General features: G+C 39.2%; 1 protein-coding gene across 2 annotated transcripts in view; it reads right to left on the bottom strand.

Annotated features, from left to right (window-relative positions):
* Positions 1-21,893, bottom strand: part of FBXL5 (F-box and leucine rich repeat protein 5) — a 42,573-nt gene extending 20,680 nt beyond the window's left edge. For both annotated transcript variants that reach the window (XM_070399153.1, XM_070399144.1), the window contains exons 1-7: positions 21,729-21,893; positions 12,589-12,804; positions 11,015-11,110; positions 8,062-8,248; positions 6,020-6,202; positions 3,692-3,817; positions 625-773 (exon numbers count right to left, since the gene is read on the bottom strand). In XM_070399153.1, coding sequence (XP_070255254.1) covers positions 625-773; positions 3,692-3,817; positions 6,020-6,202; positions 8,062-8,248; positions 11,015-11,110; positions 12,589-12,804; positions 21,729-21,812 — 1,041 coding nt within the window. In that variant the 5' untranslated portion in view covers positions 21,813-21,893. The remainder of the gene's footprint in view (positions 1-624; positions 774-3,691; positions 3,818-6,019; positions 6,203-8,061; positions 8,249-11,014; positions 11,111-12,588; positions 12,805-21,728) is intronic.
* Between the last annotated feature and the right edge of the window lie 3,870 nt (positions 21,894-25,763).

Genomic DNA, 25,763 nt, shown 5'->3' with positions numbered 1-25,763 from the left:
AAGATAGGCCCTGGCCAGCAGCCAGAAAGCCCCAATCAGCCCTGATCGCCATCCAGGCCTAGGGACCCTACCCGTGCCATGAATTTCGTGCACCAGGCCTCTAGTAATCATATAAAATTGGACTTCATCACTTAACATTTGTAAAACTAAATACAACTGTTTAACCCAGGGGTGGGCAAACTTTTTGACTCTAGGGCCACAATGGGTTCTTAAACTGGACCGGAGGGCCGGAACAAAAGCATGGATGGAGTATTTGTGTGAACTAATATAAATTCAAAGTAAACATCATTACATAAAAGGGTACGGTCTTTTTTTTTTTTTAGTTTTATTCATTTCAAACGGGTCGGATCCGTCCCACGGGCCGTAGTTTGCCCACAGCTGGTTTAACCTCTCCTAGTCTCTGCATCCTTTTGTAGAATGTGTAGACAATGATATCTATATACAAAGATTAATGTGAGAACTGAAATGAAATCATGTAAACATCAGCAGTATATGCCTACTCATGGGAAGGAACTCTCATGGGTAAAGTGTATTTTTTCCTTAATTAAACTCAGGAATAAGCAAACCAAATTTAGATCATTGCTAGTTTTTATTAATACCCAACTAGTGCTAATTTATACATACCATTTTGCTGGAAACTGCAGAGCTGTATGCTAATACTAGAGTTTTTACAGAAGTACCAACATACGGCAGAACATTATGAATTAAGCCATGGAGTAAACGTTTTTCCGTTTGTGCAATGCTGATAGCAATCGATTCCTCTGCAGACTCTTCTGTAAAATAAATTCAAAAGTCTAAGAACTTGATATACTAATTATAATTAGGCTACTCATGGAATCACCAACATTAAATATTAAATACTCTTTGCTATCCTTAAACTCCCCTATGTATGCAAAGCAAGTTAAATGGACAAAGTCTCACTCCCCAGGACTTAAATGTTTAACTGGTCCGGCTTCAATTAAAAAGAGGTGAAAGAAGAAAAATAAAAGGTTTATGATGAGAATAAAGGGAAGGTGTGTTTTTTTCACATACGGTATTTCAAGATTGAAGGTAATTTTGATATCAAGATAGGCAGCAAAGGAAACAAAAAAATAACTCCAGTTTCAGGCACTGAAAACAGCTTTAGGAAAAAAACTTTGAATACTTGAAGAATATTAGGAGTTCTTTAAGAGAATATAGGACACCAAAAGAAAAGTGAACCATAATAAAAGTAACATTAGTTATTTTACCCAAATAAAAGGGACATAGAGCTGGAAGAGATTTGAAACAATTAAGTAAGCCTGGTCATAATAAATCAAGCAAAGTAAAGTACCTTAGGGTTTTTAAGAAGTTAAAAATGAGCATGGCTTTTGATTTTTGCTTAATAATTTCTGCAGAACTTGGATGATTACAACAGGATGCACTACTGTAACAACAAACACAACAAAAAAAACTGCAAACTTCAATTTGATATAAGAAAAAAAACTACAATAAAAAGAATGAACTAATAATTTTATCACCTTTCTCAGGGTCCTATTGTTATTATGCTTACCTGAAGACCTAACTTAAATGTCTCTAAATATAAACCAATTTATTTATACACACACACACACACACACACACACATATATATATTAAGGAAGTATCATTAAAACAAACAAACAAAATCATTGTAGCTGACAAAAGGAATGTAAATAGAAAGAATAAGTCTGAATTTGTAACTAATGGTTCCATGTTTACATATATTATCCTAACTCTTCCTTTAGCCAGACATAATATATATGGATAAAAATGACTTTTAATTAAACCTATTTATTCTGCTATACTTTTATTCACAAATGAGTCTTCTTTCTGTTGCCCTCTCCATCTAAATGTGTTGTACTGTTTACTATGAAATCTTAAAAAAATAAAATAAACATCCTACAAGAACATTAACTTCTATACAGTTAAGCTGAAAAAGTACTAACATAAATGGTAGTTTAGTCTTAGATCCACTAAATAACTGGACATATTATCTTAAAAAGGGCTTGACCTTATAGCCTTAATTTTTCTCTTTCAATACAGAGGAAAACAACAGCCTTCACTTTAGCTATCTTCAAATGTTGAAGAGCAAACAGTTTGGTAAAGCATTTAAAACTAAACATAGATATTATGAATTAATTTTCTAGGACAGATAAATCAAGTTTTCCCTAATGTGACATCTGCGTAAAGACCTTACCTGCTTGAGGTCTTTGCTCAAATTTCTCAGGGGACTGAACCTTAATTAATCACTTTATTTAAAATCATAATTTCTTTTCTCTCTTCCTGGCACTCTTGCCTTTTTATTTTTCTCCACAGCATTCAACACTATCTAATATAGAATATATTTTTGCCTGCATTTATTATCTGCCTACCCTCTCCAAATTTTATCCTAAACAAGGCCAGAGAGATTCCACCCCCCTCCATTTTGTTCACTATTAACCCCATGCTCAGAGAGTACCTGCAACGGGATAAGCACATCACCAAATCTAACTGGAATAGACCTCTTTCTCCCTTGTTCCTTATGTCATATCTTGCAAATGCTCAAAACTATACCAAAACGTGGCACCTTCATTTCATAAAAATAAACTTGCTGCTGAAAGAATAACCTTTAACTTTATAGTCCTTACTTTCCACATTTAGTTCTTTTGCCAGACCAGCATACTACTTTTTAAGTGGACAACTTATAAATAAAAATTTCCTACAGGTCCAGTTTTACCAAGTAGAACAGTATCTTATCTGTTATTTTTTTACTATTTCATCATCTTTTAGTAATTATTATCTGAATAATATCTAAGACAAACTTTATGTTTTTTTCTCCTTTCCCAAATAGCATATTTCTGCACCTCTATTAAAATGCATTTTTCATTATTTACAGTGAATTAAGAATCATGTATCCTAAGTTCTCACCTGTGAGTACTTTAAGGGTAGAAAATAAAGTCTTATTCACCCATGAATTCTTTCACAGTGCTTAATGAATGGCTACACTAGTTAGTCCCTTACCATTTGCAAAAAATTTTTACAGATTACTTCACAATTCTACAACCATGTGAGGCAAGCAGCATAACTATTTACAAATGAAAAAACAGGTTCATATAGGCTGGATAAATGGTGATGGAAGGAGACTTGACTTGGGGTGGTAAACATACAATATACAGATGATGTATTATAGAACTAATAATATAGTTATGTTAACCAATATCACCCCAATAAAGTCAAGTAAAAAAAAAAGAAAAGAAAAAACAGATTCAACAGCTTCATGCTCCTTCCTCTGGGCCACATATGACTCCATAAATACTACAGAATGACCAAATGAGCACATTTAAAAACACACATTGTAAGCTTCAAAGCATTATCATGAATGTACATTATTTAAATAAGAAGAATAACCAGCATTTTCTGATTAAGGTATTTAAATATAAAAACATATGCAACACAATCTTATACACACTAAAAAAATTACTTCAAACAGAATACATTTTAAATTTGCTGATTATTCCTTCAAATTTTAAAAAGTAGTAGGCTTAAAAATATGTTTCTTTAGAAAACACAAAATACGTAAATATTATCATGGAAATTTACATTTTAATATAATATTTAATGGACTGATTTAATATAATATTAATTTACTCATTTAATATAATATGAATTATTAAAGCACCATGTAATAATTTTATTTCCAAACAGAGCTTACCAGATTCATCTATATCGGCATCTTCGTCCCATTCCTGAAAAGCACGACTTTCATCCTTTCTACTTTTCACCCATTCCTCATCAGGTTCAGTATCAAGTTCAGTTGCAGGGCCACTATACCAGTCACCTATTCAACAAATAAACAAGAACAAAATAAGATTAGATTGACTACCATTACAAAAAAAGTAACCTATTTATAATAAAAATCTCTACACACACATGAGCCCCAGGCAATGGGCCAGCTATTGTTAGAAATATTCAGTTATGGTTAAAAAAAATTACACTTAAATAAGCAAAGAATTCAATTTCAGACATGCTAAAAAGAACAATGAAAAATAGTTATCAATAATCTTACTGGCAATTTTAGAAATCACTGAAAACCACCTAACTTTTTCCCCTACAGAGGCTTCACACTGGCTCTGGCAATATCTCCATTATAACGACAGCTAATAAACAAAAGGAAGCAAGACTTTCTGCTGAGTAGTGGATTAGTCAGCAATTCAGAAGGAGGTAGGAACAGAAGTAAACAGGTCAGATTAAGGTAAAGTAAGCCATAAATTTAAAGATCCTGGAGGATATACTGCATTTAAATCACATGATTGTGAAGTGAGAGACAGAGACTGAACTCCCAACATTACATCTAAATTAGGGTTTCTCAACCTCGACACTACTGATATCCTGGCCTAGGGAATTCTTGGTTGTGGGGGTCTGTTCTACGCATTGTAGGGTGTTTAGCAGCAACCCTGGCCTCCATCCACTGAAGACCAGTATGTAAATTCCCCCAGACTGAACAAAAATGTCTCTACAGACATACCAAAATGTCCCTCAAGGTGGGTAAAATCAGTTCTGAGTGAGAACTACTGGAAACAAATACTATAAACACATAAAAACCATTTCTATTGGAACTTTTTAAGCATATTGAAACAGGAAAAAAAAAAAAGAAACATTAATATCCACTTAACTTCACAGAAGTCTAGCATATCATCATCACATTTGACCTTTTATTAAACAGTACCTACATTATATATCAATTCCTAATAATTATTCATAATTAAAAACATAGCTAAGCAAAAACAGCATTTAAAACATCCATATTTGTCTTGCTTGACTTTCATTATACTACAACTAATAGAAAAAATTATTGCATATAAAAATAGCAATTCTAGATCATTTGGATCATACAAGCCCACCCACTACTCAAAGAATGGTAAGTATATCCCTAACCGGTTTGGCTCAGTGGATAGAGCATCGGCCTGCAGACTCAAGGGTCCCAGGTTCGATTCCGGTCAAGGGCATGTACCTTGGTTGCGGGCACATCCCTAGTGGGGAGTGTGCAGGAGGCAGCTGATCGATGTTTCTCTCTCATCGATGTTTCTAACTCTATATTCCTCTCCCTTCCTCTCTGTAAAAAAATCAATAAAATATATTTTTAAAAAATGGTAAATATAAAACTTTTTACAATCATGTTCATAATTTAATTATGTGAGAAATATATATTTCCATGTCAAAGTGACAAATTATAGGAAACTAAGAATAACTTAATGTGAATTTTGAGGTTAATATTCATCTAAAAATTATTTTAATTCAGTGACAAAAAAAATTACATGCAATAGTAGCTGCATTTACCCCATGACTGCATTATATGCTCATGAAAAGAAATTTTCTTTAATTGTTTACATGTAAATAAGTATCTTAACACATGAATTAATATAAATTTTTGATTTACTGAGTGAGGCATTACTAATCACACACAAAAATAAAAAAATATGCTGGAGACAAAAATAGATTCAGTTATTTTGAGCTACTACCAAAAGGCAACCATAATAGCACCTCATCTTTATATTTAATTAAATTTATTCTGTATTTCTTAAATATGTAAATAATCTAATTATTTAAAGCAGTTCTGACATCCTATTAATTTGATTTCTAACTTTTTGTTATTGAAAATTCCAAAAATAATTTAAAAATAGGAATAAATTGCATTAAAAAAGTAGCACAATGAATACCCATGTACTCATCACCTATCTTCAACAATGATCAACATTTTGCCAATTATTTTGCATTCTCTCCCCAACAATTTTCTCCTGATTATTTTAAAGGAAATGGCACACATCACATAACTCACTCTAAAATGCATACAAAGAACACAATCTAACTATGACATCTACTTTTTATTTAACCTCTCAGTTTCCCAATAATTTCTAAATGAGCATTAAACTCACTGGCCTTACTTATTAATGTCTATGAGTATTTCTTTTAAAAAACAAAAAAACAAACAAAAAACCAGACTGAAATATTTGTAAACAAACTAAAAGTCCCATTTACCTACCTCTGGCCCAGTGAACAGGGTAAAGATGCTTCCAAAGCGATCCAGTCTTCGCCAGCTGAGACCATTTGGTGCTTACTTGACTGCAGCGACATAACTCTTGAGGATTAAGATAACTGAAAATTGACAGCATTACCTCAGGAGGAAGATGGGTTATACCTGTGGATCGGTCTGACACCTCTGCTTCTGAAATAAAAAAAGAAAGTTTTACCATTAGATAATATAAGAGCAAAAGCACTAAGAAAGGACAATCACATTTCTATAAATAAAATCAAGTGCCTAAAGTCCACTCCTTCCTGCTTGCAAGATGTGAAAAGGAAGTAACATGGATTAGAGGTAACATAAGGATGTTAAACGTGTTAAGAATCCGTAGGGTTAAACTATCATGGCTCAAATCATACTTCATCAGTGGGAGCTACAACAGCAAACACAGAATCGACTTCCTCTTACAAACGCGTCACAGAAAAAACAATACTCACTTTGTAGCATAAGCAGCATCATTTGAAAAAGAAATCCAACAGGTTATACAACTTTAAATCAACAAGTGTGGAGTCGACTAGATTATGAGATCTCCTAGGCATTTTTAATGACACACACAAATCTCTCAACAGTTTCCATTCATGCATTATGACTCCTGTGAGTATCTTCCGAGTTTCCCCTCTTTTCACATTTCATATAAGAGTCTGTGATATCTGAATACTTTAACCTATAAATAATACCCTAACCTACTTATATGTCTATATTTATGAGCCAGTTGAGACAATATAATAAATATTTCTAATGCTGGCATACATTTATCAGGAATCTTTGGTCAGCAACTATTGTAGAAATTAGTCATTGGATGTCTAATTTCCTATAACATTAATTCAGTAGCAATTTTCTGGGGGGAGAGCAAATTAGGTATACAATAAGGAATAAAAAATATACAAGATTCATTGTTGAAGTACTAGGAAGAATTTGAGGACTTTGTATGATTTGTCTTCACAAAAATACTGTAATGCTATGAACAAATTACTTACTCCCAACCCTTTTTAAGTAACAAATATTTTTAAAATAAAGCAGCTATAATTTGCTTTGAAGGAGTGGGAAAATTAAATGTAATAAGTGTGATGCTTTTAAATCCCATGTTATATACTACAATTAAACTAGACACAACAGGCCTTGGCTTGGTGTTAAAGGCCCAAGTTGAATTTCAGAGTGAAGCACACAAGTTTTATAAGTTTAATTATAGCTTAACCTACAAAAACATTTTTGTTTCAACATGCATCTCACCTACTTTGTTAAATAAAAATAACAGAAAAGGACAAATTTCAAAAAACCTTTTATGCTATTTTAACAGAAGTGTCACTGCTACTGCCCATCTAGAAGAATCAAAGAAATTTTTACTAACCTAAGGATGCCAATATTTTAAAACGATGTTTTAAATGGCAAAGCTATCAAAGACAAATAAAAATAAAAAGGAGGAAGTAGTCTAAGAAAAAAGTAGGCATATTTTGCCCTGGCTGGTGTGGCTTAGTTAGTTGGGTGTTGTCCTGTGCATTGAAAGGTTGCCTTGAACCCAGTCAGGACACATGCCCAGGTTGCAGGCTCGATCCCCGGTGTGGGGCACAAGGCAGCCAATCAATGATTCTCTCTTATCATTGATGTTTCTATCTCTCTCTCCCTCTCCCTTTCTCTCTGAAATCAATACAAATATATATATATATATATGTGTATGTGTGTGTGTGTGTATATATATATATATATATATATATATATATATGAAAGTTGGATACTGCAAACGTGCTCTGTATATGATAGTTTTCAGTAATTTTGATAGGCCAATTATTAGTTTGTGTATATATCAATCCCTTTAAGAAATACAACATTCATGTGGCCCAAGTATATGAGATGCTAAATTATCAAACACTAAGTTCTAAGATAGAAACTGTCAATTAAATTTATACTTGAAATTAAATGACTTAAATTATTCCTCAAACAAAATCTAAAGTTCATATCAACAAAAGCAAATAGCCTTGAAACTAATAAATCACTTGCTATCTCACCTTTATCTGACTTTTCATCCACAGAATATTTAAAAAACTTCTGTCGCTCTTCAGCTTGATTCCACAGGCTAAGACCTCTAAGGAGTTCTGCGGTATCCTTTTGAGAGCAATGTTGTGCAATCACTTTCTTTTTAATATCTTTAAGCTCTTCATAGGTAAAATATTCCATTAACATGGGCTGAAAAACCTAAATTAAACAAAATAGTCATAAGGAAATATGCTTAATTATTTTATTTTACTCTACACCCTTTAAATTATTAATGGCTATAGTATTATGATCACCTATTTCAAAGAGATAAAAATTTTAGTTGTTACCACCAAGTTAGTTTATCCAAAAATTATAGAGAAGAATATCACCAAAAAGATCCTTCTCTCTATGAATTCTCTGGCTAAGTCAATCCCTAAACAATTTCAAAGCATCAGAACGAGGTCTTCCTGTACAGAGCTTGTCCAACACTCTTCACTCTTCTCTAGAGTTAGACAGTTAGGTCAGTTAACTGCCTTCTAATACAGTAACTGGCCTCTACCCACCCAAACAAGGCTCTAAATTCTAGGAGAATGGGGCCAAGCTCTACTGAGACTTTCAACCATTCAACATTACCTAGATTTCTTCTTCAAAATAGATGCTTAGTCTCAATTGCTCATTTATACAATTAGAACCTTTAGAGATGGAGGGTTTTTTTTATGGTGCTACAGATAATTTTGATGTGCATCACAGGTTAAAAAACACTGCTCTAGTAACTCTGTGGTTTCAGTGCTGGTTGGTTATGATGATAACTTGGGGAATCTTTTAAATATACCCATACCGACATCCCACCTGATTTAACTGGTCTAAAAAGGGCTTTAAAGTATTTTGTTTTTGTTTTTAAATACCAATCCTATCTAATAAAAGACAAAAAGGGTAATTAACCGTACCTGCGCTATGCTTCCCATTGGCTAATCAGGGCGATATGCAAATTAACTGCCAACAAAAATGGCGGCCGGCAGCCATGCAGCGCTTGCTCCAGTGATGGAGGAAGCCAAGGTTCCCCGCCTGCCGCGGCCCGGCTCTGAGCCCAAAAGCAACAATGTTTCAATTATAAAAGCTAAACAAACCCCAGATACCTGCTTTCAGCCGGCCGGCTGCAGCCTCAGAGCTGGGAGCGCCAGTGACGGCAACAATGTTTCAATTATAGAAGGTAAATAAATCTCAGAATAAAAAAAGGAGAGGCTGAGAGCTTCAGTCGCTGGCCAGCCTGAAAACGGCCCTCAGCCCCTCACCCAGACTGGCTAGGCACCCCAGTGGGGACCCCACCCTAAAGGGGGTGTGACCAGCTGCAAACACCCATCAGCCCCTCACCCAGGCTGACCAGGCACCCCAGCGGGACCACCACCCTGATCCGGGACACCCTTCAAGGCAAACCAGCCGGCCCCCACCGTGCACCAGGCTTCTATCCTATATAGTAAAAGGGTAATATGCAAACTGACCCTAACAGCAGAAAGACTGGGAATGACTGGTCACTATGACACACACTGACCACCAGGGGGCAGACGCTCAATGCAGGAGCTGCCCTCTGGTGGTCAGTGCACTCCCACGTGGGGGAACTCTGCTCAGCCACAAGCCAGGCTGATGGCTGCCAGTACAGCAGTGGTGGTAGGAGCCTCTCCTGCCTCCTCAGCAGCGCTAAGGATGTCCGACTGCAGCTTAGGCCTGCTCCCCGCTGGCAAGTGGACATCCACTGAGGGCTGCCGGGCTGCCAGAGGGATGTCTGATTGCCATTTTAGGCCCAATCCCCCAGGGAGCAGGCCTAAGCCAGCAGGTGGTCATCCACTGAGGGGTCCCAGACTGCGAGAGGGAACAGGCCGGGCTGAGGGACCCTCCACCCCCAAGTGCACAAATTTTTGTGCACCGGGCCTCTAGTCTGATTATAAGGTGAAGCTATAGTTAAGAATCACCATAATAACTAATTTACAGATGAGTAAGAAGCCAGTTCTTTATCAAATATTTTTTCTATTCCTTACCCTGATATTCATCCCACTTTGGTTGTTTTTAAGTAAGAGTAAGTTTATCAAAGCTTGAAACAGTGAGGCAAAGGAAGGGCCCCTGGAGACAGGATCGGAGGGTAAGCCCAGAACCAGCTGCCACCACCCAGTGCTTCCCTGGGTGCAGGTTCATCAGGATCCATACAGCTTAAGCTAGAAAAAGCAAAGCGCATGCCTAAGGAAAGGGGGACGAGGGTGTGCTCAAATAAGAGTGTGCCCATCCCACTTCAGAGAAAGAAGAGAATGAGAAAATATTTTGCTCTTCCATTCAGTGATATCCTAATACATGTACACGAGGCATAAAAGATTGATAAGTTTAACACCATCTTGTAATTACTAAAATCAACTACTAAAAAAAGAACCCTAAAAATTCTTTATTAGCCTGGAAATACAGGAAGAGTTTAAAGAATCCTCTAAAGGTTCTGAAAATACATTAGGGTGACAAAAAAAGTTATGAACATTCAATATAGTGCCATCTGCATAAGAAAATAAATATTGAATAAATGAATTAAATAATTCATTTAATGAAAAGCAACAACCTTTCTGAGGTTTAAAAAAAAGATTGCCTTTTTCTCTAGTGTTCTAATGTATTATTTTGAAGAATCAAAGGCAAAATAACATTTATTTATTTATTTATTTATTTATCTATCTATCTATCTATCTATCTTTCAAAATATAAGAGAAAGTTTATTTGGAAAATCACAGAAGTAATAGAAGTGAGCCAGTAGGAATGCGTAGGCTCAGGAAACAAGTTACAGAGGCAGAATAAGAGTCCTAGGAGCTTAGGAGAGGGAAAGGCAAAGGTAACACCCCTGAAAGAAGAAAAGGTGGAAGAAAAGGCATACGCGTGCTCTGAGAGGTAGAACAAGCCCAAAATAACATTTTTAAAAATTTATAAATCAAAATCACAAGGAGGAAAAATTATGTTTACCTCCTCTTCTTCTTTCATATGAGGAAGAAAATCTCTTGTAAATGCCTCCAATCTCTCTTTCAGCTGTTTCTCATAATTCAACTGCTCATATTCATTCTAGAAACAAACAAAATAAGTAATCTGCAAAAATTCTGCTTCATTATTTCCACAGTACCTGGTCCTAAGAAGTCAGTTTAAAATGCAATATAAAACCTTTAAAAAAATTTTTAAAAAGCACAAACAAATAGCAAAGTGGTCTCTGTACTTTTTTAGTATAAAAGATGTCTTAAGGCCATCCTGAACCTTGAATTCCTTTAGTAATGGGATCTCATATTTCTTTTTTTAAATGCCATAAAAGATCTAAAAATAGCAAGTATTTGCTCAAAACTTCTATTGATTTCTAATGTATATATTTATATAATTTCTGTGTCAGTTTTCTTAATATATCTCCAAGTAGTCCATAGGAGCCTACGGGACTCTTGCCATTACAGAATCCCTTTAAGACAGTAATTTTCAACTGGTGTGCCCCAACAATTTTTAAACCATGCAATACCTGACTATTTAGTCAGAGGCACTGACCTCTTTTCCCTTAGATCATTGGTTCTCAACCTTCTGGCCCTTTAAATACAGTTCCTCGTGTTGTGACCCAACCATAAAATTATTTTTGTTGCTACTTCATAACTGTAATGTTGCTACTGTTATGAATTGTAATGTAAATATTCTGAAATGCAGGACTGTCTTAGGCAACCCCTGTGAAAGGGTCGTTCGACAGCCAAAGGGGTCGTGACCCACAGGTTGAGAACCGCTGCCTTAGATTGTCAAATAAAAAATAACAATAGCCAACACAAATAAGAGCCATCCAGTATGAATGAATCAAACCTATACCTATTTTATATTTTTTGGTGTGCCACAGAGTTTTAGTAATTAGTTTATGTGTGCCAGGAGATGAAAAAGGTTGAATAAGGTCATCTAGTGTATCTTCCACTAAGCAATTCAAAATGCATGCTACATTATCCTACAGAAGACCATATATATTTCCAAAGACAGGTATCAACTTCTAAAGGCAAGGAGAGTTCACTACATCTTTCACTACAGTAAATCATTGTAAGTCCAGACAATTGCTAAAAAGTTCCTCCTCATATGAATTAAGATCACATCTCCCTGTAACTTATCTATCACTTCTATATCAGCCCTCTAAACTTAAAATGTGAAAAATTTATAAAATAATGAACTTTCAAAATGTGGGCATATTTTATCCCTTTGGTGTCCTCTCTAATCTCTATTTTTTTTTCAACTAATTTATTCAATTGCTTCCTAATATTCTACCCAATGTATTATTCTCTTAAAACTTTATACATTTTCCTGCCCCCACCCTGCTTTTAGCTATAAAGGTCCACTTGTTCATGTTATATTCAGAGTTGAAACCCACTACAATAACCCCGAGTAAAGTCTTCCTTACAGTTATTAACAAGTGTGAAAATTTTTATTTTCTGTAACAAAACATCATTTACTATAAAATGCTAACAATTTTTACCAATGACATACCAGAAGATGACACAAGTTGTGATAGTAAAATATCCATTTTTCCAACTCACCTTAACATTCTTCAGTCCCTTTTCAAAGAGGCTAAGCATCTCAGAGAGTTTGTTGTCAGAATGTACATTATAAATGGTCTGGCTGCGTTGTTGAAGCAAACCAATAATGTATTCATTTTCAATCTGCTCATGCATTTTGAACTCCTTAAAAGTAGCATACAGAGACTGCAGAAGAGCACGGAAATCATTGTTGTTGGAAAAGTTGGTTTTAGAAAGCTGAATAAAAATTTAAAAAGAAAGGCATAATAAATACACGTAAATATGCACCAATAAGAAATATTGAAATGCATTCTTATGTAGTTTGTACATAGCAAAATAGCTCTCTTATACTTGGTTAACTTGATTAAATTTAGTTTCTTTAAATAAAAGGAATTAGACTAGATTCCCGCCAAACCCAAAATTCCATTAGTCTATACATATGCTAAATACAAATACTCCTATACACAAGAGAATTAATTTAGCTTCTGTAAAAGGAAGTATGGGTTAGGTATTAAGAGTAATTTATAGAAAACCAGACCTATGGTCAGTCTAAGATCGGATCCCAGTTCTAACATTTATTTAGCTGGATAAAGTTAATTTTCTCCCTCCATGTCTTAGTGTCTTTTTGGTGTTAAATGATAATAATAATGACACGTATACTTCACAAGTGAAACTAAAATGAATTAGTGCTTAGTAAATGTTAGCTATCATTATTTTGAAATCATTCAACTTTATAAATTCATGCATTTTTTCACTCTATTCAGAATGACATTTAATGAGTAGCTACCATGAGCCAGCTATTATTTCTGATACTTGGGATACCTCAGTTAACACAAAACGACATCTCTGCCTTAATAGGGCTTACATTCTATAATGTATGTGAAGGGAAATAAGACAATGAATAGTAACCACGATAAGTAAGTAAATTATCTAGAAAAGGGGTTGGCAACTTTTTTTGTGAAGGGCCAAGCAGCAAATATTTTAAGTTTTGCAAAGCAATTCAGCTGTTGTTATACAAAAATAGTCATACAAATGAATGTGGCTGTATTCCAAAAGAACTTTATTTATGGAATTAATTTAATTTTCATATAATTTTCACATCCTAAAATATTATTATTTTAATTTTTTCAAACATTACCTACTGAGCCACACAAAAACAAATGCAGACTTTTATCCCAAGAAATGTCGCATAAGAATGCAGACTGGTGCAGCCACTATGGAAGACAGTATGAAGTTTCCTCAAAAAACTAAAAATGGAACTCCCATTTGACCCTGTGATCCCACTTCTAGGAATATATCCCAAGAAACCAGAAACATCAGTCAGAAAGGATATATGCACCCCGATGTTCATAGCAGCACAATTCACCATAGCTAAGATCTGGAAACAGCCTAAGTGCCCATCAGTAGATGAATGGTTTAGAAAACTGTGGTACATCTACACGATGGAATACTATGCTGCTGTTAAAAAGAAGGAACTCTTACCATTTGCAACAGCATGGATGGAACTGGAGAGCATTATGCTAAGTGAAACAAGCCAGTCAATGAAGGAAAAATACCACATGATCTCACTCTTTCATGGATAATTAAGACCATTACAAACTTTTGAACAATAATAGATACAGAGGCAGAGCTGCCTCAAACTGATTGTCGGACTGCAGTGGGAAGACCAGGGAGGGTTGGGGGACTGGAGGGAGGGGAGTAAGAGATCAACCGAAGGACTTGTATGCATCCATATAACCATAACTAATGGACATAAGACACTGGGGGGTAAGGGAGGGTAGGGGTTTGTCAAGGGCGGGGGGGGGGGGGGGAGAAGGACACTTATGTAATACCCTTTGTAATACTTTTAGCGAAAAATAAAAATTAAAAAAAAAATAAGATAAAAAAAAAAAAAGAAATGTCACATAAGATGACTACAAAATTCACTAGTGTCTAATTTCAGCAAATACTATCATGTGTCACTTTATTTTTTAAAAATTTAAATTTAGTAGAAATAAGAGATAAATCAAAAGAAAACATTAATAATGGCTATAAAATTTTTAAAAATAAGAAAAGCATGGCAAAAAAAAAAAGTAAAAAATGCCCCACCGGTGTGGCTCAGTGGTTGAGTGTCGACCTATGAACCAGGAGGTCACAGTTCAATTCTTGGGCAGGGCACATGCCTGGGTTGCCCGCTTGACCCCCAGTGGGGGGCATGCAGAAGGCAGCCAATCAATGATTCTCATTGTTGAGTTCCTCTCTCTCCCTCTCTCTTCCTCTCTAAAATCAATAAAAATATATATATTTTAAAAAAGGTAAAAAATGTTGTAGGCCCTGGCCAGGTAGGTCCGTTGGTTAGAGTGTCATCCTGATATGCCAAGGTTTCGGGTTCGATCCCAGGTCAGGGCACATACAAGAATCAACCAATGAAAGCATAAATAAGTGGAACAACAAATCCATGTTTCTCCTTCGCTCCCCTAGCCCCCACGGCATTCCCCTCTCTCTCAACTCAATTAAGGAAAAAAAATGTCCTCATGTGAGTTAAGAAAAGTAATATCTTAAAAGACATGCAGGAATTCTGCATATATTCTCAGTGACCTATTAGAAAATCTTTCAGATTTAAACACTAACTAAGGTAAAGCCCAGGTGCAGGATCCAGACTGAAACCAAGTCACATATATAAAAGTACTTTATTTTATATGTAGAGTCAATCCAGCATAGTGGTTAAAGTGCTGACTCTGGAGCAGCGGTTCTCAACCTGTGGGTCGAGAACAATGAAAATATATCCTGCATATCAGATATTTACATTATGATTCATAACAGTAGCAAAATTACAGTTATGAAGTAGCAATGAAAATAATTTTATGGTTGGGGGTCACCACAACATGAGGAACTATATTAAAGGGCATTAGGAAGGTTGAGAACCACTGCTGGAGCCAGATTGCTTAAGTATGAATCCATCTCTGTCAGCAAAAGCCATCAAATTGCTCTGTGCCTCAGTTTCTTCATCTGTAAAATAAGGCTAATAATATTAACTACCACATAGGGTTCTTGTGAAATTTAATAATATATTTAAAGAACACAGACTGTAATATATGTAAGTCTTACTTGGGCTTTTCTGTTATTTCTATAGTTAGTTCAAAACTATTATTGAAACTACCCAAGTTAGTTTTTCTCCACTTGAAAATAACTTTTAAAACTGATACTAAAGTCAGTAAATTTAGCACTTAAAAAAATAACCAGTACATAAACGATTTAACTTTTATAAAATTGTTTATGAGTTGGTTTTTTTTTTTTTAATTTTGTTTGCCTCTGTAAAGTTATTCAAGCATATAGGCTTGATTGAGAAAAAAAAAATACTCCATACACTAATAACATCTGGGACAAATTGAGACCTATGCTGTGCTAAATATTATACAAAGTACTTTTAGGTATTATCTTAAAACAATCATAGAAAGTTATATTTCCCATTGTATAAGTGAAAAACCTGAGGCTCGGAGAAAATAACCCAAACCAGACAGGTAGTAGACAACAAAACAGAGATAAATCTCTATTATTCTAAAATCTATGTTCTTTCCACAAGATACAATGTTAATCCCAGTCATAAAGCTATCTTTTCAGATCCAATAGTTAAAAAGAATGCCAGCTCTAAAGCAAAAGTTCTCCCTAGGGAGTTGACTTTGCCTCCCAGGAGCTACCAGGCAAAGTCCAGACATTTCTGGATTGTCACCACTGCAGAAGTGACACTGACCTCTAGTGGGTAAAAGTCTGGGATAGGGCTAAACATCCTACAGGACAGCCCCCACAACAAAGAATCATCTGGCCCAAAACGTCAATAATGCTACAGTTGAGAAATGCTGCTTTAAAGTAGTGTTTTTTAAATGTTTAATTATTATCCTTAGTATGAAATACACTGCAATCTACACACACACGCATCACAAAACATTTCAAAAAATTTCAGCAAACAGTATTTCCCTAACCTGTGATGTACTCTAATATTTACTTTTCCATTTCATGTTTTAATGCTGTTTCTGACCCACAAAATTGACTTAATGACCCACAAACGGGTCATAGGATACACTTTGAAAAACAATGTTCTATAGTAGGCTATAAAAGTTCCTAAGTGACCTATAAACTTGTATACTCTGATGCCTAGCAAATTCAACAAAGACCCTATGTAGGACACAATACACATAAATAAACAAATAGTAACAACCAGTAACATGGTATCTCCCTTATTTTAAAAATTGAGAACTGACTCTGTCTCAGGCACTCTACAACCTAAAATCTTAGAGCCTGGCTTCAAATTGATTTGAAAAGTGTGTCACTTAAATACTAGATAATAAGTTCAAAAGTAGATATGAAAATAACAACAAAACCCAAACACTATTATTACCCCAAATTAGGTTTTACTTTTTGTCTACTCAGCCATACAATGCTTACTTTCAGTCAAGGGAGATTTACACGTAATGAAGAAACCCAACTATCTCTGGTCAAACTAACTCTACAAATAGAAAAAAAAAACTGGTTCACCAGGAAAATGTTTTGCATAAAACCATACAGCTCATAATAAACAGCAGAATCAGTAAGGTAATGCAAAAAAACATGGGCTTCAGAAGGGAGAAAAATCCTAAGATTAAAATCCAGGCTCCCCTAATTACTAGTTGAATGAGTTGGGTAAGTTACTTAACCACTAAGTCCATTTCTTCATCTTTAAATGAGGGATAATACTTGTCTCACAGAGCTCTTGTGAGGATTTAAAGAAATAACATAAGCATGTAGTAAGAACTCACTGAATACCCTTTTCCTTCCTCTCCTAGCTCTTAATTCAACATTCTCTCAAATAAACCAATCTTCTCAATGCCAGTCAATAAGTTTTTACAAGTATGCAAAGAAATAGGAAAACTAAAGGAATTCTTCATAAAGCTATACTAGTATTCGTTTAATTTTAAAAAAGAATCTGTTCAAATTATTCTGAGCTTACTTCCTCCTTAGTTGCTTTGGTCATAAATTGTCCTTTCTTTATAAAATGATAAAGTAGATGACACTTTTAATATTCATACCTGAAAAACTTGGGCACTCCATAAAGCCTCCACTTGAATTTTTTGTAACTGGCTTATGTGTAAGCCTGGGAATCTCTGTCCCATGCATATCCTAAACCGTGACCACCTACTTTGTTCTCAGAAACCAGTCTGAAGAGACTCTAAGACCAGTCCCAACACTTTAATGTACAGCTGACCATATACCTCTTGGCTCCCTCTATTCTGCATTTGGATTTCCATCCTACCATAAAGGTTTGAGTGTAAATTCCTTAAGAATTAGGACCTCATCTCACATCGCCAACACAAGTTACTATACAGCCAACTGACAGAAGAAACTCAACGCTCACTGGTAGAATTAATGTTGTTAAATTCTGAGGATTAGAGGAAAGACTGAAGAATTGGAATAAACTGGAAAAAGAATGTCAGTCGATGCAAATGTTCACTAAAATTATCCCAATTGGGAAGGTCAGTAAATTAGCAAAAAGATTTCATAAAAAAACTGTTACCAAAAATATTTTCTAGGAACTACTCTGATTTCATACACAGAAAATTAAACTAGGACTCATGATCCTGACTTGGGTTCTCATTTGGATCTATCACTAGATGCTTATGTAAACTTGGTCTAGCTAACCTAGGCCTACAAGTCCGACCTAGCTGCTTCTTTATAATTACTGGGCAGAGTCAACATTAAGAATACAGTGAAAGCCCAAGCTGGTTTAGCTCAATGGATAGAGCATCGGGCCGTGGTCTGAAGGGTCCCAGGTTCGATTCCGGTCAGGGGCACATGCCCGGGTTGCAGGCTCAGTCCTCAGTAGGGGATGTGCGAGAGGCAGCCGATACATGATTCTCTCTCATCATTGACGTTTCAATCTCTCTCTCCCTCTCCCTTCCTCTCTGAAATCAATAAAAATATATTTTAAAAAAATACAGTGAAATAACATGCTTTGTATCTTTTTAGTTTGAGTATAAAAACTAGTTCTCATTTTGTAAAGTTTTAATGTAGGCTGTTTGGGTTGGATATCCCTGGTCTATGAAACCAAAAGATGGTGAAGGCAAAACTTGGGTTTGCAAATGAGTAAAAACAAATAGTCTATTCAGCCATTATAAAAAACTTATTTTTTTTCCAAGATAGTTCCCAAAAAACATCCTAGGAGAGTTCCATTAACTATTAGCATCAAGAAGAAATCCGGATGTAGAATTCTTATGTAGCCACTCCTCCCCCCTCCCCAAATCACCTTGGTCTCTGATCCATAGGTCAGAAAATTGGACTATTAATCTTCTTGATGACTATATACAGCAATCTCATTAACTACCTGTAATTAGTTTGGAATTGGTGATGATTTTCACTTATGCTATATCAAATTGAAAATGCTTCCACCCTAGCCAGTTTGGCTCAGTAGATAGAGCATTGGCCTGCAGACTGAAGGGTCGCAGGTTTTATTCCAGTAAAGAGCACATACCTCGTACCTCGGTCGCAGGCTTGATCCCTGGCCCCGGGCATGTGCAGGAGGCAACCAATCTATGTGTCTCTCTCACATCGATGTCTCTCTCTGTGTCTCCCTCTCCCTTCCACTCTCTCTAAAAATCAATGGAAATAATATCCTTGGGTCAGGATTAACCAAAAAAAAAATCTTTTTTAGTTATTGCAAGAGGAACATTTAATTAAAAAGAATCTTATTTGACTCAAATATTTTTTTAGAAATGGCTCTATAATTTTCAAATTTGTTCTAGTGTTCTCAATCACCAGGTAATGACATACAAAACTAGTGATTAACTTTTTAAAATTTTAAAATAAGGTTGGTTAGTCTAGTATATAATTAAATAAATTTGGGATTCCTAATTATTTTAGTAGAGTAGCAAGCACTTAGAAATCCAATGAAGGCCACAAACCTCCGAGGGAAATGTACACATGCACAAAAATTTTCATCACCATTTCTGATGATCCCTGGACTACATCACCCCAAATCTAAAATGGAGAAGACTTCAGAATCCACTAGTCCTTACTAACTTTTCCTTTTTGATTTTGAGAAAGTAAAAAACCTCCCCTTTTTCTTTGTTGCAATTAAAGGATACTGTCAGAGAAGTTAAAAACACAAAGTAAGCTAACTCAAAAAAATCAGGGGTTTGTTACTCAGCTTACCTAACGACTGGCTAACCCATTCTTGATGCTTCTCCTGGATAAGCAGCAGTTCTCACCCTGGGCTGCACACTGGACTCACCTAGGAGCTTCACATTATACAATCACGTGCCCCTTAACGACTGGGCTGCATTCTGAGAACTTCATCGTTAAGCGGTTTCATTGTTGTGGGAACACCAAGGTAGATACCATCTAAGTATAGCCTACTAGACACCTAGGCAACATGGTATGTAGCCTATTGCTCCTGGGCTACAAACCTGTACAGCATGTTGCTGTACAAAACCGAAGATTAAATCAAGCACAAGAGAAAATAATGCAGTCAAGAGATGTGCCATGACATGACATACAGCAAACTTTCCTTACAAGCAGAAAAAGTACACTCGAGGGAGGAAAAAAAAACCCAAAACAATAAAAAGTATAGTATAATAAATACCGAAACCAGCAACAGAGTCGTCTGTTATCATCAAGTACTATGTACTGCGCGGAATTCCACGCGCCATACTTTCACTCAACTGGCCGGGCGTCACCACCAACGCGTGAGTCATGCGCTGGGGACACAGGCTGCAATGTCACTGGGCCACAGGAATCTTTCAGTTACATTATCATCTTACGGGACCAAGGTGGCACATGCAGTTCCTCCTACTAGTACACGGAAGTCAGGACGTGCACATGATTGTACATCTGGTGCCTGGATCCTGATTTGACTGGTTTAGGCATCAGCATTTTTAGCAGCTTTTTGGGGTGGTCCTCACAAGCAACCAAGGTTGACAAGCACTGTCCCAGAATACCTTGGTGTTCATACCTATATCTGAATCAGGTGTTTTGGGTTTTTTTAATTTTCAAAATGAAGGGAAGGAATGGGAAGGATGGTTGCGGGCGCCCTTGAAGTGGTTGGTTTTGAGTGTGGCCTAGCAAGGAACACGCTGGCATCCTCCAACCCGCTTCACGGGGCTGCGAGAACTCCTCTCGTAACGGGGGTTCTGCTCCATGCTATGCAACTCCTGAACATTCATAAGAGTTGATTTCTGTGCTTAAACAATAGTTGAAATGGTTTGTTTGTTTTTTAATTTGGTTCATTTCTACTCGAAACATAACTGCCCCCACGTTTTCAGGATATCCACATGGACTTTGCCCAATGTAAATTGACAAAAACAAAAACAAAAAACGAGGATTCTTACTATTGTTTTAAAAATCATTAGCAAAAGGCCCTGAACCACCTCCACAACAGTGCTTGCTCAGCTTGTGCTCACCCCATGAAGAGTCCAAAAACCAACTTTTTCCGAGGCCCCTTACACCCGAGCCCACGTAAAGAATTCCAACACCTACAAGGCGTAAGATCTCGGGGCAATAAAAAGTTGCAACGAAAAAATAACCACCGACGACGAGGGGAAGGCTCGCTCGTTCCTAAGCCGAGAAACCTGGGTTTTCTCCCCCATCCAACCAGTGAAAAGCTGGGGCTTAGCTGAACCGGGGGTGGTTGGAGAAGCGTCCCCCGGAGCCAGGAAGCAAGCGTGAGGTTCGGAAGATGGATGGGTGGGTGGGTGTTTGCCAAGGGACCGGGGAGCCCCCAGACCGGCCGCGGGCATTGCGGGGGCAGTGGTGACGGGGGGCGGGACAGCGGCGGAAGCGGCCTACCCCCCGGGCTGCTGGGAAGCCCACCGCAGGCGGCCGCCCCGGAGTCCCCGGAGGTCGGTGCCCCGCGCTCTCGGGGCGCAGGAGCCGGAGGCAGGCGCGGCCGCGGGAAGCCGCCCCCGGCCGGGAGGACCCTGCCGCCAGCCCCGAGGGCACGTCCGAGGCTGCGGGGTGGGCGGGGGCGCGGGCCCCCGGGGAAGGTGCGGGGCGGCGAGCGCGGCGCTGACAGCTACGCAGGCGGCGAGCGGCGATCCGGGCGGCGCGGCCCGGGGGGCGGCGGGCGCGACGCAGGCCAGGCCGCCAGGGACCCGCCCGCTCCTCCCCGCCGCCCGCGCCGCCCGGAGCCAGAGGCCCCGCACGCACGCCGTTACCTTGTCGCAGTACAGCCCCACCAGCTGCTTCATCCGCCAGTGCGGGGCGGTGAACACGTCCACCTCTTCGGGGAAGGGCGCCATCGCCGCTGCCTCAGCCTCCGCCTCAGCAGCCGCGGCCGCCGCCTCTCCATAGACTCCCTCGCCGCGGGGCAGAGGCGGCGCGCCCCCCTGCGCATGCGCCCGCCCCGTCGGCGCGCGCACCCGGGCAGCCCGGCCGCTGGGGACGCGGCGGCGCGCGGGCCGCCGCCATGCGGTCCCCCCCGTCGCCCACGTGACCCGGCGCCTGGCGCAGGCTGAGCTCCCACCTCCCTCCTTCACTCTGTGCGTTCCTTACCCTCTCCGCGTGTCGCGCAGAGGAACCCAGGCTTATTCTTGTTTGTTTTGCAACGTAAAACGCATTATCTGTGGAGACGGGGTGTCGTTCTAGGGGCGCTCTCGGCTCATCTCTGACCCATATGCTCACCAGACCTTGAGGCCAAGGCAGCCATGCACAATGGTCGCCGCAGGACAGGGAGCGCTGCCTGCCCGCCTGGGCCCCGATGCCCGTGTGCCAGGGCGACTGTGCTGTGCGTGGCCCAGCCCTCCTGTGTGCCAGGGCGGTTGTGCTGCGTGTGGCCCAGCCCTCCTGTGTGTGCCAGGGCGACTGTGCTGCGTGTGGCCCAGCCCTCCTGTGTGCCAGGGCGACTGTGCTGTGCGTGGCCCAGCCCTCCTGAGCCGCCCTTTGCCTCCTGCCATTCCCTTTTGTGTGTCTCCACCAGCCAGGACTGACCTCCCAGCGGCTGGTCACAGACCCCAGTGACCCCAGCAGGCAGCTCAGGCCAGGCGCCTGGGTCTGGGGGCAGGGCAGGGATCAGGACGCTCGCTGGGCATCTCTGGGCAGGAGGGAGGGACGGGCCTTGGAATTCTGGAGGCTCCAAGAAGGGGGACATTTCAGGGCATCGAGGAGCTGGGAAGGCGCCTCAAGCACTGGAATGGCAGGTCAGGGATGTCAGGGAGGCCTTGGGCGGTGGGGGACCGGTGAGTAGTCACAGAAGAGTAGTGCGGTGGAGAACCTTGAGGCATGTCCACTTTGAACAGCAGCCCAGAAAGAAAGGAGCCTTAAGGAGATCACTGTTGTCAACCTAAGAGACATTCACATCTGTGAAGTTCTGTGAGTTTATTTGAGTTAAACTGTGGACAAATGCTGGAAAGCAGAATATCAACAGATTGAGATAATGCTGGAGGATGGCAGGTTTGCACCTGTTTTATGCAGTGCAATCAAAAGAGGAGATGGGAGTGGGTTACATGAAACCCATTGGCCATAGATTAGGGAGGTGGAAGAAAGCAAAGCCGGGAAACCTCTGGGATTGGATAAAAAGTGAAATGATAGGCACATACTTCTTTTACTTAGGTGGGTGCAGGATACTTAACAGTCAACAATTAACAATGAGGGGATTTGTGGTCTCTGCAAGAGTAGTGCCTGTGCTTTGAGGGGTCCGGAGAAAAGGGAAATTACTTTCACATTCCAAAAATACGCTAGTGTAGATGCAAAATGACAATAGACAGGCTCAGTTAAGGTAAAGATTGACCTTTGTCAGGGAAGATACAGGCCTAGGACATAACTACCCACCATAAACTGCTTTTAGTTTTAAAAAGTTTTCATTTCAGACCATCCTTTGGGTTTACTTTAGGTCTCTGAGTTTGCAAGCCTGCCATGCAGCCTTCCCTGAGCTAGTCAGGTTAGCATATGGCCCATTCTCGCCCACATTGCCAAAAGAAACATCTATGTCTGTCTCCCACAGGTCACCTGGTCCCTACCCCAGCCCTCCAGACCAGGGAGCCCAGTTTATGGGCACCATTTCTTACCTGAAAGGGGACCTGGCCCAGACAAGGTCTGCCTAGTGCTGCTGGTAGTGTGTCGGTTCTTGACTTCCTGCAGGAAAATTTCACAACACGAGTCCTGGTGATGTTGAGAGGAAGTTTATTAAAGCTGGGGACAGTGAAACAAGGAAGGGTGTAGGATAGAAGAAGCAACAGGAGAGCGACTAGTGGGGCTGCTTTGTCTAGAAATGTTACAGCAAAGAAATGAGCAGAGGAGGGGCTGCTTTAGCTCCCTGGGAAGTCAGAGAAAAGGAACTTTGGGGGCAGGTTTAGGGGGTTAGCTAGGGACCAGCTGCCACTGCCCATTGCTCTCCTAGTTGCAAGTCTCATGGGGTCTCTTAAAGTTTAAGAGATCCTACTTTGGGGGAGAGGGGGGAGGGAAGGGGAAGCATAAGGACACATATGTAATACCTTAATCAATAAAGAAAATTTAAAAAAAGAGAGATGCATGCTTGTGGGAGAAGATGAGGGGGGAGGGGAAAGGTTCAAGCCCTTTGTCTTGAGGGCTTTTATCTCTCTTTTGCAGGGTAGTGGGAATCCTAGGGGAGGTCTCAAGAGGGTTTTAGCAGAATATTCATCAGTTTTCCCAATGTGCCCTTTAAGGGTTGTGGTCTCTACTGATTGGTCAGCATCATTGCAGCAAGTCCTGGCATGGTCCACCTGGTTTTGCTGCTTTTCTGGGCCTGGAGCTGAAATATAACTGAGGCCTAGATGTTATCTCTAGGGACGTGACCTTCTGTATCTGGCTGTAAATTGTTCGGACAGTGTGTTCAGCTGTCTGTTTTCCCATTTTACTTGCCAAGAGATTTTTCTAGCTTCTTACTATCCTGCCTCACATTTACCCTGATCAACTCTCCACTGGTTGGCTGGAGGACCAATGTACACACACACACACACACACACACACACACAAAGGGGGTGAGTGGGAACAGGAAAGGCTGAGAACCTGGGAAGGGTTCTATTACTTGCTTAATGGTGAGTAAAGAGTGAAGAAATAAAATGGAATCACTATATTCAAGCGTGACTCTGTGTTTTTGGTTGACAATGACCATAAACTTGAGGAGGGCAAGAACCAGACATGTTCTGTTCACCTCTTATATGCCTATTACCCATCACAGTTCCATGACACCATAGGCAGTGGTTCTCAACCTTCTGGCCCTTTAAATACAGTTCCTCATGTTGTAACCCAACCATAAAATTATTGTCGTTGCTACTTCATAACTGTAATGTTGCTACTGTTATTAATCGTAATGTAAATATCTGAAATGCAGGATGGTCTTAGGCGACCCCTATGAAAGGGTCGTTCGACTGCCAAAGGGGTCACGACCCACAGGTTGAGAACCGCTGTCATAGGGATTTGATAAATATTCTGGTTTTGCCAGATACTACTCGTATGACCTTCGGTAAGCTTCATGACTTCTCTGGGCCTCAGGTTCCTCATGCATAAAATAATTGTTATGGATTAACCCTGAAGAGGGCCCTCACCATGCTGGCATCCTGATCTTGGACTTCAAACATCCAGAACTATAAGAAACAAATTTCAGTTGTTTATGAGCTCCCCAGTCGATAGCATTTTTATTATAGCAGTCTGAGCTGACTAAGACAAATACTTACCTTATAGGGTTGTTGTGAGGATGAAGAGAATGCATATATTTGAACTGCTTATACTAGTATCTGGGACATAGGAAGTACTGTCTGTCAGCTCTCATTATTTATTTTTACTTTATTTTATTGATTTTTAGAGAAAGAGGGAGAGAGAGATGTCAATTTCAGAGCAAGACATCATCAGCTGCCTCCTGTACTCTCCCTACCTGAAATTGAGCCTGCAACCCAGGCATGTGCCCTGACCAGGAATCAAACCAGCAATCTTTTAGTACATGGGATGATGCCCAACCAACTGAGCCACACTGGCCAGGGCCAACTAACTCTTAATACACCATGTTTTATTTCCCAATGCCTGTCTGTGTCTGTGTGGTTTGTCTGTGTATCCCCTAGAACCAGGCACATGAAATAGGCATTGAGCAACCAAAAAATCCATGAACACAGTTTCATTGTGACCCAGAAGTTGAAGTTGTGTAGTCAGCTAAACAATAAAAACAGCCACTTTGGACTCTGGCCATTTCAGGGAATTAGTATAAGATGACAAAATGAAAAAATACTACTAAAGTAATT

Source organism: Myotis yumanensis, unplaced genomic scaffold (genome assembly GCF_028538775.1).
Source record: "Myotis yumanensis isolate MYYU_CA2020_CCGP unplaced genomic scaffold, mMyoYum1.0.hap1 SCAF_1, whole genome shotgun sequence".
Classification (NCBI taxonomy): Eukaryota; Metazoa; Chordata; class Mammalia; order Chiroptera; family Vespertilionidae; genus Myotis; species Myotis yumanensis.
This window is presented reverse-complemented; position numbering and strand designations above follow the sequence as displayed.